Here is a 22,017-nt window from a genome sequence, read left to right on the forward strand (position 1 = left end):
AAGACAATAAGCAGATATTACATACTCAAATCTGGCTCGGATACCAATTGTTGCGGAAGACGGCTATCGGATAGAGCAAAATAGCAACTGATAATTTGAGAAAATAAAAATGAAGATAAAGAAGACACAAATTTTACTTGGGAAACCCCTAAATAATATAGGGTAAAAACCACGGGCAACGGTAGAAGAATTTCACTATGAGAAAATAAGAATTACAACCTCTCTTGATCTACCAAGGAGAAAACAATGATAATTCTCTCTTGATAAAAAGGAGAAAACAACTCTCAAGAAACTCTCTAAATTCTCTCTAGTATTGGAAGAAAGCTAGAATGTTTTGGGATGATTTTGAAGCTAAATGAACTAGGGTATTTATAGTTGAAACATAAGGACTAATTTATAAATACCCTAAAGTACAATGACTAAATTGAATTATCCCATTTAATAAAAAATTTCCATGCACCTTTCGATGCATTAATTCTTGAAAATAATTGCCAACTTGCTTGGCACTTTCGGTGGTGCATGCATTTTCAACACTACTTCCATGCAAATCCAATGGAATGACAAGCTAAGTCGGGAATTTAAACCTCGTAGAGGTATCCAATTCGTTTTCTATTTCTTCTGGACAATGGACAACTTTCAAGCTTGCTAGACATGGCCTCCCTATCTCGCGTTTATTTTTTGCTGATGACATGATGCTTTACGCTAAGGCTGACATGGTTAATGCTGTGAATATTGATTCTATTCTTTCGACCTTTGGCCATTATTCGGGTCATACTATGAACAAGCACAAAACAAAGATTTTTTTCTCTCCTAATACTTGTGATGAAGTGCGCTTTGAAATAATCTTGGGGTCCCAACTCGACACATTGGTTCTCCGAAGATTCTTTATAATTCTTTGATTGATAAGATCCAGAGGAAACTTGATGGGTGGTCGGCTAGGACCTTGTCCTTCACTGGTCGGATCACTTTAGCCAACTTCTGAATATCCCATCATATTTTATGCAATCATGTAAATTACCTCCCAGTATTTGCGACAGAATTGAGAAACTAGTTTGTAGTTTTATTTGGGGAGGAAGCTCCGATGCAAATCGTATCGTCTTGGTCAAATGGTCTTCTCTCTGCCAACCTCTTTAGAATGGTGGTCTGGGTATTCGTAATATAGCAGGTACTAATACTGCTTTTCTTATGAAAATATGTAATGCTCTTGTTCAATCTCCAGATGCACTGGGTTCGGCTACTTCGCGAGAAGTATAGAATGCAGTCTCATTGTCTGTCTTCTATTGCTCACGCCAATAGCTCTCCTTTTTGGCGTACCCTTACTAGAATCTGGCCTACTTTTCATGCCAACTTAGCTTGGTCTGTAGGGAACGACAAGTCTAGTAATTTTTGGCAGGACAATTGGATTCCTGAAATTGGCCCTCTCAACGGTTATGCTAATTCTCGAATCAACACTGATGAAGATCTTCTGGTATGCAATTTTGTTTCTAGTAATGGTTCATGGAATTGGTCGGCTCTACACCATGCTCTCTCTCCGATTGTTGTCCCTTATTTTTGCAATAATCAGCCTCCCAATCATTCTCTCGGACCAGACTGCTATTATTGGAAGGATGGCTCAAAGCGAAAATTCTCCACAAAAGGTGCTTATAATCTCCTTTGCTCCCCTATTTGGAATGAAAACAACCATAGCTGGAAGCTCATCTGGAAACTTTCGGAGCCTGAAAGAGTTTGAGGCTTCCTACTTGTTGTGAAAGATAAAATCCTCTCAAACCACAATAGATGTCGCCTTGGTTTGAGTCAGAATCCAATTTGCACCAGCTGCAAAGCCCTGGCCGAAACCACCTTGCACATTCTCCGTAATTGCATGCTGGTTCGTAGCCTTTGGTCTTCTTTCACTCAGTTTCTCCCTTGTGAGGACTTTTTTTTTACCTTGCCTTAGCAGATTGGGTCTTTGCCAACTTAAGCTGTTCGAGATTCATTGCATCTTATGATTACCCTTGGCACACCATCTTCTCATCTATTGTTTGGCAAACTTGGAAAAGGCGTAATATCAAGCTTTTTCAGGATATTTACATTGATCTTCCGTCCTTAGTTCACACTAGCCTCACCTGGGCAAAATTCTATGCAACCGTAACCGACTCTTCCACCCTTGGTTCCTCCCCAGCTGAGGAAATAGTTCAATGGTCACCCCCGGACAATGGAGAGATTTGTATTAACACGGATGCAGCTGTTTCTCTTTCGTCAAATTTAGGATCAACGAAACCATGAAGGGATTTTTTTATTGGCTTGCAATAAACAGCTGGGCTACTCTTCTGTCATTCAAGCGGAACTCTGGGGGTCTTTGAAGGATTAAAATTATCTTGGGCAAACGGTTTTGAAAGAGTTGTTTTCCATATGGATAGTGAAGATGTTTTCAAATTGTTATCTCCTCCCTCTGTTGCAAGCTCTCATAACTTGATTGCCAACCTCTGTAATAATGCTTGGAGCGTTCATTTCCAGCTCATCCGTCGAGAGGCAAATTTTGCAGCAGAATTCATGGCCAAATATAAGATCGATCATGATGGCTCCTACGCGGTGTTTGATTCTCCACATGCTCTCTTGGTTCATGTTTTACTTAGAGACTTAAATGGCCCTCCCCACTTACGTATAAGGGGATGATGGTTTTACTGGCGTTGGCCTCACTTCAACATTAAAAAAAAATAACACTCATTTTTGTCACATAAGAAGAATACATGTTCATTTCACAACGCCTTTTGAAAGATCATTCTCCAAAGAAATACCTTTGGTTACGTGATTGACCATCTAGATTTGTTTTTCCAATGTTGACGTCATCCAATACTTGTGGCCGATTCAAATAACGGCCGATTAGAGGTATCGAGATCGATATATCACTGTTGCAGCGGTGTCCAAAATCACTATTACGAAAAATAACGGTGTGAAGCGAGATCACACCAATAGCGACATATCGCGGCTGTAATTTAATGAATCATGGCAAATTGCGGCAATAGCATACCGTTATTTCGATATTATTTCATTATTTTAATTTTTTTTAAAAATAGCTTTTTATTTTTAAAAAATCAACTCTTTTAAAAAAATATTCATGACCCGATATCCGCAATGCCCACAGTAACATCCGATATATCTACAACAGCGGTAAAAACAATATGACCGATTTAAATCCCTACTTGTGGCTTAAATAAATGTTCTTCCTTGAGGAAGCAAGGAAGAGCCTTCATCTTATGTGATAGAAATTAATCGTATTTTAAGAATAAAAGTTTTTAAGGTGTTATTTGATAAAAAATTTAAAAGGTATTATTTTAATAATTTAATTTAATTCGTTGTTATGTTTATTAGAGTAGTAAATGAGACGAGACAAATCACGAGCTACTCGAGATTAATTCGATTAAAATGCGGCCAACTCTCAAATCGAATAGACTCGAGCTCGAACTTGACTTGAATTCTTAATAAAATTTAGCGAGTTACTTGATACCTAACTTGAAAAGCTCGAGAACAACTCAAAAAAATAATATATTAATTTATTATATATTTTTAATTAAAATATCATTAATATTAACATTTATATATTGTTCTTTTTTAAAATATAAGGTTTCATGTACTTAAGGTTTAAGCTCGAGGTTGAGTTTAAACCTCAATCGAGCTAAATATAAGAATATTTCGAGTTTATATTCTTTTCAAGCTCGAGTCAAACTTGAAAATTTTAAGCTCGTGAGCTTTCGAGTTGAATTGAGCTTCAATTTTTATTTCAAATTTGAATCGAACTTGATAATTTTAAGCTCATGAATTTTTGAGTCTAGCCAAACTCAACACTACTCAAAACCCAACTCGACTCGTTTACAACCCTAAATTTCTTATGACCTAATAAATTTGTATACAACTTCAATTAGGGGATATTTCTATAGGTAACTTGAATCTAATCGAAATAGTCGTATAATTATTGATTTGTTAAAATATTAATTGATATAAAATTTTAAATTAAACAAAAGTAAATTATTTTATTTTAATAATAAATAAATTATTCATAAAGAATAATATTTCATATATTATTAATTAAAACAAAAATTAGTATATCATATACTATTAGTTAAAATTATCATACTATATAATTTATCTTAAAAATTAACTCAACCTAATTTAAAATTAAATTTCATAAAAATGATTTTATCAAATCAAATTGATTTAAAATTCGTCGAGTACGAATTTTTTTTACTCTCTTACTACAAGCTACAAGCAAACAAACTAGCCAACAATACCCCAACCCTTAGAATTTCAATCGAAACAAATCCATGGATTTGGTTCCATAATTTAAAGGGCAAAGTAAATGGTATCTCTATTATAAGACATTGTATTGTTGAGTCTTCCGATTATTAAAAGTTATGAACTGGTCACCTAATTATTCATATGTTTTAAACTTGTTTTTTCTGTTTAAAAATTGATGGCAGTCTGAGCTGGACGTTAACATGTTAGATGTGATATGGTAAAAATATAATCAAAGAATCTCAAACAACTATACAACTTAAACGGTTTTGGATCGAATTTTATCATATTTAGATCAATATGTTAACGTCTAACTTAGATGATCATCAATTTTTAACAAAAAAATGATGAATTTAGAACATATGAATAGTCAAATAATAATTTTATAACTTTTAATAGTCTATGGACTAAACAAAGTAATGTCTCATAGTTGATGAATCATTTTATAATTTTTAATAGTCCAAAAACTCAACAAATCAATACACAGAGGACTATTTGTGTACTTTACCCTAAAGGTACAAATTTATTTTCCCAACGAAATCAAACAGTTGCTTAAATCAGTGCTGCTGCCAGGCTTGTCAATCACAAAGACACATTTAACCCATCACATAACGGTCCAGTAAAGCAGTAAGCAAGTTTCAACAATTTCTTTTACTATATTTAGTATTTGTTTAATAAAAAAAATATTTGATACATAAAATAGATTAAATTATTAAAATAATATTTTTTTATTAAAATAGCACTAAAAAATCTTTAATTCCCAAAATAATACCTATTTTTGTCACATAAGAAGAAAGACTCTTCTTCAAAGAAACCCTTTACTTGCGTGGTAAGTCACCTGGATTGTTTCTCCAACGTTGACGTCATCCAAGACCTGTCCCGTAAGTAAATTGGTGTTGAGGTTTATGGTGCGGGACTATATGTGGATCAATCCCTCTTAGTAAATTGGATGCCTGGAAGGGACGATGGGCTACTCAGCTTGAAGATGACATGTCCTTGTTTAAGTCGATATTTTAGGGTAAATATGAAAAACTGATATGAATTACTTTCCTCAAGTTTTCAACCTTTTAATGATTAGAAGTCAGATCTTGTGTAACCACCAAATTTGTATACGATGTAAACTTTTCATGGTTCCTGATTCAAAGAGAGGAAAAACATGATCAAAATGGTTTCTGGACGAGAGTCCTTGATGATTAGACTAAGATTAACGTTATTGTGTTAATATTTGGTTCGTGTTCATTTAATTCTTTTATATTTATGTTCGTTTAATTTTTGAAGGTGTTCTTTATCCAATTCATTTAGCATTCGTTAATATGTTCGTTAACGTTCGCTTAACATGTTCGTTTAGTATTCACGAATATGTTCACTTATATAGTTAGAGTCTCTCGATAACTAACACTTTTTTACCATTCTATTTGCAAGTCAAAGAAAAAAGATGAGATCACGTTACTAGTCTCCAAGTTCTTTAGACTTCACAGTTTGAACTTCAAAATTTATTATGTGTTCAATTTATTCTCCATCTTCACCAATATTTAAAATATAAAAAATAAAAGCAAAATGAGAACCGAATAAATAAGCTTATTAATGAGTAGATAAACGAGATTATAAACTAGTAGATAAACGAGTTTATAAACAAGCAAATAAATGAGATCCTTTATGAACATAAACAAACCGCATGCTCCTCTGTTCGTGTTCGTTAATTTATTAAATAAATATAACAAAAATTGTTTATACTTGTTTATTTAACTTAATAAACGAACGTTACACGAACAATTTGTTTTGTAGCTTACAACAAAGCACTAGAAGAAATCATTATCAAGGAAATAATTTCACAAGGCAGTGAAATATACTTGCATCCTTTGCATTAAAAATTTGTTTTTATAGCTTGTTTGTTATTGTGTTCAGCTGGCCGGTCCGGTCCAATTAGGAGGAAGCCGATCAGATGCCATCGGAGGCATGCTACAGACGTTAATGTCCATTGGATATAAGCGGTATTTGATATCCAAGTCGTTGAAAATCTTAACCATCTCTTCCACCAACAGAGCCCTTCTTGCAAACCTCTCTCCCATGTCTTGATGATTCATTCTGTGTGTGAGCCACACAGCTATCCTTACTCTGTTCAACTCTTCAAGTTCCCTGAATACGATCATCGGATCTGGGTACCAATGATCACTCTTGTGCTCAATATAACTGCAGTATGAAACGATCAATTCGATCAGACACGTTAAAGTGTAATATGATTGATGCATGCGGCAAGCATACCAAGATATACAAAATCATCATCGATAAACTGTCATACAGAGACGACCAAAACGTCTGTAAATGATAGCATGCAGGGAAGAACAATTGTATCTTTCTAACTCACCTCAATATCCTCTTCTTCATTAGACCAATCTTTTCTGCAGGAGTTTTCACATGGATGCAGAACTCGACTGCATCACCCATATCGGGACTACGATAGTAGTTATGGATGGCCTTAGTAGCCAGGACACTGTTCGGGATTATGATCTTCTGGTTGTCGTATCGTAGGAAAACGGTAGTCAAGATGTTCATTTCCTCCACTACCACCTGAAATTCATTGGAATGTCGTTGAGAAACAGGATCTATAGTACCATATAGATAAAAAGAAAAAGCAAAATCATATTTGCTTATATAAGTACCTGAATACCATCGATTTCGCACCTGTCACCCACATCGAATGGGTGCATAACAAATAAGAATATAATAGCTTCAAATACCGTCTTGCAGGTGTTTCCAAATACGAATGCAACTAGAAGCAGTTGAGAGCTAATGAAAACAAGAACTTTGCTGGAGGCGATTTCGAGTATGAGAAACCATATAACCGCTATGATGATGCCAACCAAAACGTCCACCATCCGATGAAGCCTGTTCACAGCTGTTTTGGTATCATTCAATGTCAAGGCAATTGCCCTTCGTTCTCTAAAGGCATTGACCTAAGATATTGAAGTACAAAGCATTATAGAAAGCCTTGAACTTGTACATGCAACTTCTATTATAGAAAGCCTTGCTTTAGCCAGTATGTATAATACAAATATATATACACACTCTAACGAATGCAATGCATGGTTTGCCGATTCTTACCACCCAATTCTTGAGGGCCTTCTTGCTGATTCTCCGGTTTTCCGGTGCTCCTTCGAAGAGACTCATAGTTTTCAAAGCCTCATCATCCGGGAGAAATCGTTCAATGTCCTCCAAGAAGATGAATCTGAGAACAATGTTAATGTTGACTTTAAAGGCACAGATAATACAGACATAATATATTGCATAACTATAGCAGTGATGGACATACTTGGATCCTGGCTTGGAAACATTCTGGAAGATTTTCCTTGCTGCAACTTTCGCCTCGTATTCACTTCTAATCTGTGTTGCAGACTCATCTTCTTGAGCTGAACCTTGTATCTGCTCATCTAAAGTGGAAAGAGCTCCATGGCGGATAATATTCATCAACCTTTTCATATTCCAAGCAGAGACATTAGTAGGATTCAATCTGTGCAAGTGATCAACTGTTATCCCCTTATCATCCTTTTCTCCCTTGTCAGCAGAAAGCAAACCTGAAATCATAGGGCTTTTCCCTCTAGGGCTTTTCTGAACCAGTCCGCTCCCTATAAGCCTCGGGGATGAAAGGGTCGACGTCTTGAGGCCAGGAGGAATTGTAGCACCGGCTTTCTGTAGGTTGGCGACTTCATTTGCAAGTCTCTGTTCCTCCTCTTCGGCCTTTTGAATCTCAACCAATGGAGGACCGGAAAGAGTCTGGATCACGTATTGATTGAACAACGAATCCTGGATTCGATCAAAATAAGTACTCACATGGAAAGAAGATGCCAGTACCTTCACCAGAAGGGTCTTCACTAGCCACAACATCACACCCACCACAAGGCAGATCAAAATTTTAGTCACAAACCTAAGAACTTTACTCTTAGTCTCCCTTTGAACCTTCTTATCAAATAAGTAATGCCAAGCAATCAAAACCAACCCCAACCACAAACAATTCTGAACAGCTTTCCTCACTCCATAAACAAAATACAATACCCTTTTCCTCAAAAGGAAATTTCTCTCTATAAAAAACACAATTATCCTTATAATCCACCCTGAAACCAATCTACCACATATTAGAACCAAAACCAATACTTCCCATTTCCACAACATAAGATCCCACAAACGTTTCTTTCTTAAAAATGGAATTGTGAGACTACAAACTAAAGCAGCAATTATCAATATCAAACTTAGCCACTCAAGCAATATCAAAACACTTAACCTGTCTTTCTTGTACTCCTCAAGCAAGTCCTCTTCCAGCAATGAATCATCATCTTCTTCCTCCGTGTTTTTCCCTAGAAACCCAGATTTTGCCTGTCCAGACTTCCCGGTTCCGGTTTTCGCCGACTTCGGCGTCCCTCTTTCCGGTGTAGGAGGGTCCATCAACCTGGATTTTGTCTTGGTTGCTAACAAACTAGACTTCCTTTGAACAGAAGAATTGGAACTGCACTTCACAACCCCATCACTCTCCTTAGAGTCCCTACTGTCTTCTTTCCCTTTACTTTGTCTTCTTCTTAGAGGGCTGTTTTCAAAGGGCACTCTGTGATGAAGAGAAGCTGCTGAAGGTGAAGGTGTTTCGGCAACCGTAGGCAGTGAAATGCCATCACGGGGTTGCTCTTGCTGAAGTTCATCCATTTCCAAATCCATGTCCAATGAAATATCTCCTGAAGCTTTTTGTTTATGCAAAAACTGGCCGATCAGCTTTGATGGTGGATCTTCCATGGCGGATTGTTTGCTGTGCATGAATTCGAACTCTTCACTTTCCCTATTCTCAACACCTCCAGTACTGCTGCCGGTACCATTTAAGTTGCCGTTCTCTTTTTTCCCATTACTGTTGATTTTCTCACTGTCCTTCCAAAAATCATATTTTGATTCAGCCCAAATCTTCCCTCCACCACTAGAGATTGCTCCAGCGGCAGGAGTAGAAAGATTACCGTCGTCGTTGCCTTTATCATCAATCTTCAAAATGATTTCTTTCCTGTCAGCCGAATCAACGGCCATGGTTTTGCTCAATCTTAAACCCGATATTGCCCAGACAAAGAGTCGTATAATGTGAACCAAGAAAAGAAGGGTTGGGAGGAATTTGAATGATGAAGATGGTTAGAGTAAAAAAGATGCAAACTTTTTCCTTGGGGTGGTGGAAAGATGAGAATAACGCAGTGTTTGGTTCCTAAGAAAGTGTGAGAAAATCAAACTATCTCCTGTTGACGCGTGTAACGAGTATGTGAATGAGTGGCAAAGGTTGGAAATTTCTAAAACTCTGAACAGAGTCTGAAAGACTAAAGGAGAGATGGACACTTGAAAGAGAAAGAAGATACGAGACCAAGTGGACAACCAAAAAGCTTCAGTTGCATGTTAGCAGTGTTTAAAGTTTAAAATATTCAATTAATTTACCCCTAATCTTCTTCTATAATTATTATATTCCCATACCTTGTTTTGTTTCTGTTCACAAGAACTATCTAGATTCTGGACTTATTAGCTACTGCTGCAATGATTCATAGTGCACATTTTTCCTTTTTGGATTTTTGACATCATTTTCTTGTCATAAATACTGATGATTCTTCTACCAACTTTTTGGTACAACAAATTAATAATGTAATTATTAAAAGAATGGGAGATGGTTAATAAGTAAATTATCAAAAACGAGTATTTTACCAAAGGAGAATGAATGATGAGACATTTAAGCAACTAATGGGGCCAATGAATGAAGACGGTCCCTCATTACTTTATCCTTAACAACAATATCATACCTTCTTTTTTATATGCTTTGATTTTCAATCAGCTCATCATATTATTTGCCTTTTATATATGTGTCTAATTCTTTTTTTTAATTCATGTATTATAAATAAATTATGAATTTGATATATTTATATTCAAATTTTAATGCTAAATTAAACAGTAATAATTAAGCTAATAAATCAAATTACATTATTGATTCATTGTAATGATGTCAATGACGGTTCCAGTACTATTGTTTTGAGAGATTTAATTAAGTTTTTTTTTAAAAAGGATTCGAAATGTGGAGGCTTAATAAAAAAAAAGAGATTTAATGATTTCTTTAAAATAGGGTCAATTTAAAAATATTTAAATTCTTAATATATTTTCGTTAATAAAAACAAAATTAAATTTAAGAATTTAAAACTTTTTAAAGGACTTAAAAAATTTTCTTCTAAACTTGGGTGCCAAGGTCTCCTCGAACTCCCATCGTCATCCACGTCTGAATATATATAAATTATAGATTTAATTTGATAATTATTGTAATTTAATTATATTGATATTATACCATTCAAATTTTAAATATACATAAATTTAAATTAATCTAATTATAATATAAAAATAAATGTTAAAATTTTAAACCTTATTTTCTCTTTAATTGTAAAATTCGTACATATAAATACAATATATATTTAAAACAAAACATACGAAATAAAATTGTGCAATGACAAATTCAAATATATCAGATGAAAAAGGACATAAAAGCCTTAATGTCCATTAGAAAAAAAGGAATAATGAAAGACTCCCGCCGTCACGATCTAACTGTCTAACAGCCAATCCTGAATCTTCCCCCGCGTAAATTTAAAGCATATCGTTAACACTCCAATGAAGGCGTTAATATAACGACGAAAATTATTGGTCGAATCTCTTACGTGGTGTCATATTAGTGGCTGTGACATTCCAAACTGATGTGGCGGATTGAAAGAGAACTGTCAAAGAAAAAACATACTACAAGCAATCATGCAGAACCGGTCGTACGAGTCAAGCTATAGATTATTTCGAGATGATTTGATACCGAATTTAAATTTAATTATAAAATACAAATTATAATATAAAAATATTTTTGTATTTTATATAATTTGATGAACGAAAATAGTGACTGTGATCTGCTGCGGGAGAAGTGACGGAGAGGGTAACAGTAGACCGAATCAAAGGCGGTTATGGAACCATCGGCGGAGCTGGTGAGGGCTGGGGAGGGACTCAAAATTGTGAATTGTGAGGTTAAGAGGGAAATCCGGGGTGGTGGGCGTTGAAAACAGTGTGCTTTTAAAGCAAGTTTGTTACGTGGTTAATTGATAAAATCATTCCTCTAACATTTGTACATGTAGTAACTTTTATTATTTTTAAATTATTTTAATCTCTTACGTTTAAAATTTTAATCAAAATATATAATGTTGAATATAAATTATTAGTCAACAAATGGACAATACATATTACTGACGTGATATTTTTATATATTTTTAATTATTGACATAGTGTTGAAAACATTTTTGATATTTCGATATAACAAATTAAGTTAAATGGATTTTAAGATTTTCCAAATGATTTTCTAAGTATATTCGAATATCAAAACATTACTCCAAATATTTCAAAAATCATTTTTAATCCTTACTTAAGTGTAAAATTAAGTTTTAATTATAAAACAATTTCAAAATAATTTTACAAAGTATTTCGAACCAATTCAAAGCCAAAAATTACAGATTGCTCAGAGGGAATCGATTCCCCCCCATAGGAGGAACCGATTCCCCCCTAAATGGTTTTGGCCCCGAGATTTCTAGAATGCTCGGAGGGAACCGATTCCCCCCATAGGAGGAACCGATTCCCCCTAAACAGTTTTGCTCCGAGAATTCCAGTATGCTCGGAGGGAACCGATCCCCCCCAAGGGGGTACCGATTCCCCCCTTGTACAACGGTCAAAATATTTGAATTTTACACTTAGGAACCGATTCCCTTCAAGGGGGAACCGATTCCCCCCACGCTCCAAGCTGTTTTATTAAATGTTTTCACACTAAAACGGCTATAATATCTTCTCTAATCATCCCCAACGTTCAGAAGTGATCCAAGGTGTATTTAAGCAAGCTTAGAAGTCATTGATCAATAACAAGAAACATCAATCAACTAGAATCAAGAGAGAATCAAAGAGAAAGCATCAAACCTCAAGTTTGAGTATTTCAAGCCTATTTTTCATCCAATATTCATTTGCTTTCAAGAACACTTTTGTACTCAATTGTATTTATCCTTGAGTGTTCTTTTCTGTGTTCTAGAATTGTGCAAACATCTTACCTTGTGAGGTTTTCTTGTAAGTTTACAAATTTGTAATCTTCTCTTTGGGAAAAAGAGTGTTCTCAAGAGTTGGGGTATACTCTTGAGGGATTTTGTAAGGTTATCTCTTTGGCCTCAAAAGAAAGAACAAATTAGTGAATTTGTTGGAAAATACTTAGTGTGGATAACTAAGGTAGTGGACGTAGACTTTGTTTGAGAAAGTCGAACCACTGTAAATCGCTGTGCAATTACTTTAAATTTTCTGCAAAAGCTTCCACGAAATTTTTAATTGCCAATTCACCCCCTCTTGGCCGATTCCGTAGATCGATTAACTCAACAATTGGTATCAGAGCCTCACTCATTTGAAGGTTTAATCGCCTCTTGATTCGATTTGGGAAGAGTTACATCGATTACCAAGTCATCAATGGCCTCCACTTCAAATTACGACTCCGGTCTTGATTCGATGCCCGTCAACAAGCCTTCTTTCTTCAATGGAGCTAATTACGCCTATTGGAAGAATAGAATGATGTACTTCATTCAAGCAAGTGACATGGGAGCATAGAATGCCGTAGAAGAAGGATACATCAAGCCTATCACTCATCCAAGGTTGTGGAGTGAAGGAGAGACAAGAATATTCCAGCTCAACTCCAAAGCCATCCATATTATTTTTTGTGCTCTTGGACCAGATGAATACGGAAGAGTTTCATCGTGTACAACCGCCAAAGAAATATGGGACAATCTTCAAGTCACACATGAAGGTACATATGAGGTAAAGAAATCAAAAATTAGTATTCTAACGCATAGCTATGAAAATTTCAGGATGAAACCAAATGAAGACATCAAAGCTATGACGGATAGATTTTCAACGATTGTCAATGGTCTCAAATCATATGGAGAGATCATCTCAAATGAAAAGCTTGTGAGGAAGTTAGTATACTCCCTCCCAAAATCATGGCAATCAAAGAAGACGGCAATCATCGAGTCTAAGGACCTATCGTCCTTAACTCTTGAAGAACTTATCGGTTCACTCCTCACTCATGAGATGATGCTCGAAGATGAGGTGGACCTTGATAAAGTTGAAGAGACACCAAAAGAAAAGGAGAAGAAGAAAAATATTGGAGTTGCTCTCAAATCCACAAAAGATGAGAGTGATTCTAATAATGATGATGATGACGAGGAAATGTCATTGTTTGCCAAACGGTTCAGAAAAATGATGAGACCTTACCAAGGAAGAAAATTCAAACGAAACGAAGGCCTCAAAAATGAACCAAAAGAGAAGGACCCAATCATTTGCTATGAATGCAAAAAGCCGGGGCATGTCAAATATGATTGCCCACAATTGAAGAAAAAGGGTCAATCAAAGAATAAGCACAAGGCTCATGTGGCTACATGGAGCGATGAAGAAGGTTCCGATGAAGAGGAACAAGAAGTAGCAAACTTGTGCTTGATGGCATTCGGGGAAGATTCTAAGGTAACCTCTAACTCATCCGATTTTGATGATTTATCTTATGATGAGTTATTTGATGAGTACAATGGGTTGGCTTCGGATTATGAGAAATTGTTTTTAAAATATAAAAATGATGTTTCAAAATTGAAAAATGAAAACAAACTCATATCCAAAACCAACAACGATCTTGAAAGTAAAATCAAAGATTTGCAAATCAAACTAGAAGAGTTTGAAAAGAAAAATTTAGATTTGCAAAATTTACTTTCAAAGATCAATGATGATCATCAAAAGAAAATTGATGATCTTAAAACTTCTTTTGATAAAGTTGGAACAAAACATTTTGAAAAAGGTGGAAATTCAAAATCCAACTTTGTTAGAAAAAGTTTTAGAAACTACAATCATAGAGGTCCCCAAAGAACCTCTAATGGAAAAATCATTAGAAGTATGTGGGTTCCTAAAGAACTCATTACTACTAAAGATAAAAATATCCTACACAAATGGATACCTAAGGGGACTAGGATTTTGGAAACTAATGAATATGGACCCAAAAGAATTTGGGTACCAAAAATCAAAAATTAATCTATGTTTGTAGGGAAATGAGCATTGCTACAAGGCACGGGAAACAAATTCAAATTCATGGTACCTTGATAGTGGATGCTCAAGACATATGACCGGAGACAAAAGCCGGTTCATTGAGCTTAACGCCAAAAATGGAGGAGAAGTGACTTTTGGAGACAATTCAAAAGGTCACATTGAAGGTATTGGTACAATAGGTAATACCTCTTCCATACAAATTAAGAATGTTTTATATGTGAATGGATTAAAGCATAATCTATTGAGTATTAGTCAATTATGCGATAAATGATTCAATGTCTTATTTGAAATTAATGGTTGTAAAGTCATTGACATTGCATCTAATCGGATTATGCTTGTTGGTCATAGAATAGGAAACATTTACATGGTGCATTTAGATTCTATTGATATGACTAATTTATGCCTAGTTGCTAAGGATGAGCATGATAGTTGGTTATGGCATAGGAGACTAGGTCATGCTAGTATGAGTGTTTTGCAACGATTAATTCAAGGAGACTTAGTAAGAGGGTTGCCTAAGCTTAAATTTGATAATGATAAAATCTGTGATGCTTGTGCTAAAGGAAAACAAAAACGAGTTTCTTTTAAATCTATTAATGATGTATCAACTAGTAGAGTATTACAATTGATCCATTTAGATCTTTTGGGCCAACTAGAACTACTAGCTTGGGAGGAAAACAATATGCATTTGTCTTGGTAGATGACTATTCTAGATACACTTGGGTTCTATTCTTAAGTACTAAAGATGAAGCATTAGAAAATTTCATCACATTTTCAAAAATAATCCAAAATGAAAAAGGTTACTCTATCATTAGTGTTAGAAGTGATCATGGAACTGAATTTGAAAATCTTGGATTTATTGAGTTTTGTAATTCTAATGGTATTAGCCATAATTTTTCAGCACCTAGAACCCTCAACAAAATGGAGTTGTTGAGAGGAAAAATCGAACTTTAGAAGAAATGGCTAGAACCATGCTTTGTGAAAATAATTTGCCAAAATATTTTTAGGCGGAAGCCACAAATACCGCTTGTTATATTGTAAATCGAGTAATGATTAGGCCAATTTTAAAGAAAACTCCATATGAAATTCTCAAAAATAAAAAGCCTAACATTAGTTATTTTCATCCTTTTGGATGTAAATGTTTTGTTTTAAACAACGGTAAAGAAAATCTTGGCAAATTTGATGCTAAAAGTGATGAAGGAATTTTTCTGGGTTATTCCTTAAATTCTAAAGCTTATCGTGTATTTAATAAAAGAACTTTAGTTGTAGAAGAGTCTATACATGTTGTTTTCGATGATAATCCCCTTCCAAGGAAGGATTCTTCTGTTAATGATGATGTATGTATTGTACAAGCAAATGACGTTAGACATGACGTTGGAGAATCATCATCAAAGGAAGAAACAAAAGATGAAGAAACTCATGATCCCCTCGAGAATCCAACCATTGAAGAAAGGGAAGTATCTTTTCCAAGAGAGTACAACTATGTCAAGGATGGTGAAATTATAGGTGATCCATCAAAAGGGGTAACTACTCGATCTTCTCTTAGAAATATCTGTAATTATGTTGCATTTATTTCATGCATAGAGCCTAAGAACATCAAAGAAGCATTAAAAGATGAACATTGGATTATGGCTATGCAAGAAGAATTAAATCAATTTGAGAGAAGTAAAGTATGGACATTAGTTGAAAGGCCTAGTAATAAATCTATTGTAGGTACTAGATGGGGTTTTAGAAATAAACTTGATGAAAGTGGTAATATAGTGAGGAATAATGCTAGACTTGTTGCTCAAGGCTATACTCAAGAAGAAGGCATAGACTATGATGAAACATACGCTCCCGTAGCTAGGATGGAAGCAATTAGAATGTTATTGGCATTTGCATGTTTCAATGAATTTAAATTATATCAAATGGATGTTAAAAGTGCATTTTTAAATGGTTTTATAAAAGAAGAAGTGTACGTGGAACAACCTCCAGGTTTTGAAGATTCAAATTTTCCGGATCATGTTTTAAAATTGACAAAAGCTCTTTATGGTTTAAAACAAGCTCCTAGAGCTTGGTATGAAAGATTGTCAAATTTTTTAATTGAAAAAGATTTTTTAAAAGGAAAGGTTGACACTACATTGTTTTTAAAGATAAAAGGTAAAGATTTATTAGTAGTTCAAATTTATGTTGATGATATAATATTTGGTTCTACTAATGATGTTCTTTGCCAAGAATTTTCTAAGCTAATGCAAAGTGAGTTTGAGATGAGCATGATGGGGGAGCTCTCATTTTTCTTGGGACTCCAAATCAAGCAAAGAAAAGATGGCATCTTCATTAATCAAGCTAAGTACGTCAAAGATATGCTCAAGAAGTTTGGACTGGAAAATGGGAAACCTCATAACACTCCAATGAGCTCTTCAACAAAGCTTGACTTAGATGAAGGAGGTAAATGTGTAGATGTTAAATTATATAGGTAAATGATTGGCTCTTTGCTTTATCTAACTGCAAGTAGACCGGACATTATGTTTAGTGTTTGCTTATGTGCTAGATTTCAATCATGTCCTAAGGAATCACATTTACTAGCTGTTAAGAGAATCTTTAGATACCTTAAGGACACTCCTAGTTTAGGACTTTGGTATCCTAGAGACTCTAGCTTTAGCTTGCATGCCTTTTCTGATGCGGATTATGGAGGATGCAAATTAGATAGGAAAAGCACCTCCGGTACTTGTCAATTCCTTGGAAATATGTTGATTTCTTGGTTTTCAAAGAAACAAAATTGTGTTGCATTATCTACCACTGAAGCGGAATACATTTCAGCCGGTAGTTGCTGTGCACAAGTTTTATGGATGAAACAACAACTTTTTGATTATGGAATTGAAGTAGGTACCATTCCTATCAAGTGTGACAATACTAGTGCTATTTGTCTCACTAAAAATCCCATCCAACACTCTAGAACTAAGCACATTGAAATAAGACATCACTTCATTAGAGACCATGTCACTAAGGAAGATGTAGTTCTAGAATTTGTTGATACTTTGCACCAATTAGCGGATATCTTTACAAAACCCTTAGACAAGGAAAGATTTTGGACACTTAGGAGAGAATTAGGTTTGACCAACCTATCTTCACTTAGTGTTTAAAATAATTTTAGCACTTTTAATAAATCTTGAAAAATGCTTATAATAATAATTTTTTATTGCATTCTTGCTATTAGTTGGGGGAGTTTGTGATTCTTAGTGAAAATTAATTTTATGTTCAAAAATCGATTAAAGATTAATTTAATTGTTTGAACATAATTAATTTTTGATATATGAGTTGCCAATACCACTAGAAAAGATTAATTTAGCATTTTGTGCTTAAAAATCGGATTTTAGCATTTTGGTGCAGAGGGAATCGATCCCCCCCTGAGGGAACCGATTCCCCCTTTGAAGGGGAACCAATTCCCCCCACAGGGGAATCGATACCCCCCTGGGGTTCTGTTAAAATCGGGCAGAACACCCAAAACCCCAAAATTTTCAAAACCCTCTCTTCCGCTGTTTCCTCTCAACTCCTCTCAAATCTCCTTTCTTGCCTCAAATCAACGATATTAATCGGAATTCGAACCAAATATCATCTTCTAAACCTGTTGGAATCATTAAAATCGTGCAAACAACATCTAAATCCCCTCAATCTTCATCTTTCAAGGTAATTTTTCTAAACTCTCTATTTCATTGTTTTTGAACATAGGATTAGTTTTAATTAGTTCTAGGTTGAAATAGTGATCGGGCATTGATTGTTTAGTGAATAGAAACTAGATGTTACAACTAATTTCATCAAAAACACAAGAATTTTCAAAAACTTTTAAATTTTTGAAATTAAAAAAAAATGTTTTTCAAATTATTGTGTTTTGATTAAATTATGTTGTTATTATGAAAACTATCATATATTGTTTCTCAAAACCATATTTTCAAAAGTTTCTCAAAAAATTTGCCCATTAGGATTGATTTAGAGAACCTTGAAATATTGAGGACTCAATTGAGTTTTGGGATTAATTGAATTGCATACATTTGTTTTAAAATTGCAGGTTATTCTATTTATTCCGATTTCCTTCACCATGTCAAATCCTAAACGTCCTAGGTCTTCATCTAGTCGTTCTAGTCGTCAACAAAATCCACCTCCAAATCCTCCTCCTATCCCTCAAAATCCTATTCCAAACCGTGATCCCAACTTGACTATCCAAAATTCTTGTTTCAATCAACCGGGTCCTAAAGATTATCGTTTTTGGTTTTACCAATATTTTGACTCGTATAAGATTAGGGAAGAACGTATCCCATCTCTTCAAGCTATGCTTGATATTAACTTCAAATATCTCCCTATCTTGCATGATTGGAAATTTGATAAACTTTTCGAACTTGAACCAATTGTCTATCATCAACTTGTTCGTATCTTCTATTGTAATGCCGTTTGTATCAAAAATCGTGACAAAACCAAAACCATATGAGTACGTTCTTACCTCCTAGGTCAATATTTCCATATTGATCCGGCTTACATAGCCAATGCCTTAGGCTTGGATAATGAAGGTTTATCAAACGAAAAACAAGTTTTAGGTTCTCGCTATAAACGAAATGATAGTGCAAGTGTTCTAAATCTCCATGAGCGTTTTCTTCATCTCATAATCACTTGGTGGTTTCGACCATCCGGGGGTCGATATTCAACTCTTAGAGCTTTAGATCTTTGGTGGTTGCACTGTTTTGAACACAATATAAAAATAAATCTCTCCGAGATTATCTTTGCTGAGATTGTTGAAACCATTAACCTAGTGCCAAATAAGAAACTCTGTTCTTCACTAGTTTACGGTTGTATCCTTAGTAATCTCTTTTCTAAAGCCGAACTCCAAGTTGGTCTAGATGCCTCATTTCCTCTTAAGAAACAAATCAATCTTCTTTCTTTAACAAGAGCGGGATGGGTCAAAAATAAGGAAACCGGTGCATGGGTTCGATCTTCTGCAAATACTCCGGGAGCTAGTTCATCACAAGCTCCACCCGAAGCTGACGAAGATCCCGAGTTTGAACAATTAATGAGGGATATCGATGAAGCTGAAGATGAGCCTGAACAACCCGAGGAGCACGCATAACAGTCGACTCAAATGCCTCCATATTTTCAATCCTTTATGGAGACATTTGATTTTCGATATGCGACTATGGACTCGCGTTTTACCTCTATAGAGTCTCATTTATCCACAATGGGAGCTCAACAATTAGAGATTCTTCGGGAGATGCGTGCAAACAATGAATCAACCAACGCTCGTATCAATGAACTCACACACGAGATGGCCGCTATGCGAGCCCGTTTTCCTCCTACCGATCCGGATGTTTGATTATGTGTTTAGTTTTAAGACTTTGAACAAAAAAAAATATTGTTTCAACATTTTGGATATTTTGGATTGTTTGATTTTGTGGATTGTTGGATTTTGGATTTATGAATAGTGTGAACTTATATGTTTTATTCATTTTTGCATCATCATTAGCAATATGACCAATTTTGTCATATCACATTATTTATGAATATTGATTTATGAAACTAATGGCTAACCTCTCTTTTGATTGTGATCTTAGCAGCTTAAGCTTATAATTAATAAATCAATTGGCTAAATGATTTCAAAACCTTGTTTTACAATATCTTTTTGATTTAACAAAAAGGGGGAAAAGAATAGGTGTTAAATGATTTACATAATAAATTGAAGAAGTGTTAAAGTAAGGGGGAGTAATTTCAAAACTTGATTTCAAAAATCTTAAAATTACTAAAATGTTTTGTTATATCAAAAAGGGGGAGATTGTTGAAAACATTTTTGATATTTCGATATAACAAATTAAGTTAAATGGATTTTAAGATTTTCCAAATGATTTTCTAAGTATATTCGAATATCAAAACATTACTCCAAATATTTCAAAAATCATTTTTAATCCTTAAGTGTAAAATTAAGTTTTAATCATAAAACAATTTCAAAATAATTTTACAAAGTATTTCGAACCAATTCAAAGCCAAAAATTACAGATTGCTCAGAGGGAACCGATTCCCCCCCATAGGAGGAACCGATTCCCCCTAAATGGTTTTGGCCCCGAGATTTCCAGAATGCTCGGAGGGAACCGATTCCCCCCATAGGAGGAACCGATTCCCCCTAAACAGTTTTGCTCCGAGAATTCCAGTATGCTCGGAGGGAACCGATCCCCCCCAAGGGGGTACCGATTCCCTCTTGTACAACGGTCGAAATATTTGAATTTTACACTTAGGAACCGATTCCCTTCAAGGGGAAACCGATTCCCCCCACGCTCCAAGCTGTTTTATTAAATGTTTTCACACTAAAACGGCTATAATATCTTCTCTAATCATCCCCAACGTTCAGAAGTGATCCAAGGTGTATTTAAGCAAGCTTAGAAGTCATTGATCAATAACAAGAAACATCAATCAACTAGAATCAAGAGAGAATCAAAGAGAAAGCATCAAACCTCAAGTTTGAGTATTTCAAGCCTATTTTTCATCCAATATTCATTTGCTTTCAAGAACACTTTTGTACTCAATTGTATTTATCCTTGAGTGTTCTTTTCTGTGTTCTAGAATTGTGCAAACATCTTACCTTGTGAGGTTTTCTTGTAAGTTTGCAAATTTGTAATCTTCTCTTTGGGAAAAAGAGTGTTCTCAAGAGTTGGGGTATACTCTTGAGGGATTTTGTAAGGTTATCTCTTTGGCCTCAAAAGAAAGAACAAATTAGTGAATTTGTTGGAAAATCCTTAGTGTGGATAGCTAAGGTAGTGGACGTAGACTTTGTTTGAGAAAGTCGAACCACTGTAAATCGATGTGCAATTACTTTAAATTTTCTGCAAAAGCTTCCACGAAATTTTTAATTGCCAATTCACCCCCCTCTTGGCCGATTCCGTAGATCGATTAACTCAACACATAGTATATGTTATAATACTGCTTTGGATGATATGATATATGCCACATCATCGTTTTGAGTGAGTGACATGCCACATTAATAATTTAATACATATAGAAATATCACATCAGCAACATGTGTTGACAATTAATTAACTAACGATTTTCATCAAATAATTTATGTTTTGACAAAAAAATTAAAATATTAAAGGCTAAAATACTCTAAAAAAGAATACGAACAAAATGAGCATTTATGTAAACGTTAAGGGGATAATTTGTCATTATGCCATTTAATTATCAAAACAAAAGTTATTGTCACCAAGTGTTTAACGATTTTTAATAACTGTGACAAAATTGATAGCAACTTAAAAGTTTAGTGATTTAATTACAAATTTTTAAGTGATTAAATTGATAACACCTTAAAAGTTAGTTGATCATTCTAATAGTTTTCTCTAGACTAAAAAAAACTAAAACTGAAACATATAAATTGTTTATGCATTATCAATTTGATTTTAGTTTAGATATTTAAATATTAAAAAAATAAATCTAATAAGAAATTATTAATGCTATTTGTCAATTTAATTTTGATTTTCCAATGAAAAGAGGGATTTAATTCTTCAAAATAAAAGGAAACAAATTAAATTTCGAAAGCCTAAACCGTACAAGGACTTGGTTAAACTTTCATTTTCCAATGCCAATGGAAGGTTTGGGCTTTACTTTTTC

The 22,017-nt window shown here is 34.6% G+C and overlaps 1 protein-coding gene across 1 annotated transcript; it reads right to left on the minus strand.

Annotated features, from left to right (window-relative positions):
• Positions 1-6,000: 6,000 nt before the first annotated feature.
• LOC120162492 (mechanosensitive ion channel protein 6-like) lies at positions 6,001-9,600 on the minus strand. The gene is made up of 5 exons (XM_039172630.1): positions 7,583-9,600; positions 7,375-7,498; positions 6,933-7,226; positions 6,638-6,840; positions 6,001-6,462 (listed from the first exon to the last, which is right to left on the minus strand). The coding sequence occupies exons 1-5, from the start codon at positions 9,325-9,327 to the stop codon at positions 6,174-6,176; spliced, it is 2,655 nt and encodes an 884-aa protein (XP_039028561.1). The 5' UTR covers positions 9,328-9,600; the 3' UTR covers positions 6,001-6,173.
• Between the last annotated feature and the right edge of the window lie 12,417 nt (positions 9,601-22,017).

This window comes from Hibiscus syriacus, unplaced genomic scaffold (genome assembly GCF_006381635.1).
Source record: "Hibiscus syriacus cultivar Baekdansim isolate YM2019G1 unplaced genomic scaffold, ASM638163v2 tig00111402_pilon, whole genome shotgun sequence".
NCBI classification, from domain to species: Eukaryota; Viridiplantae; Streptophyta; class Magnoliopsida; order Malvales; family Malvaceae; genus Hibiscus; species Hibiscus syriacus.

Bases quoted from the DNA above. Each gene is read 5' to 3' on its own strand.
- LOC120162492 (XM_039172630.1), bottom strand. From the start codon at position 9,327: ATGGCCGTTGATTCGGCTGACAGGAAAGAAATCATTTTGAAGATTGAT. The intron at 7,499-7,582 runs GTATGTCCATCA...CATTGTTCTCAG, and splicing joins GTTTCCAAGCCAGGATCCAA to ATTCATCTTCTTGGAGGACA. The intron at 6,463-6,637 runs GTGAGTTAGAAA...TTCATACTGCAG, and splicing joins ATGAAGAAGAGGATATTGAG to TTATATTGAGCACAAGAGTG.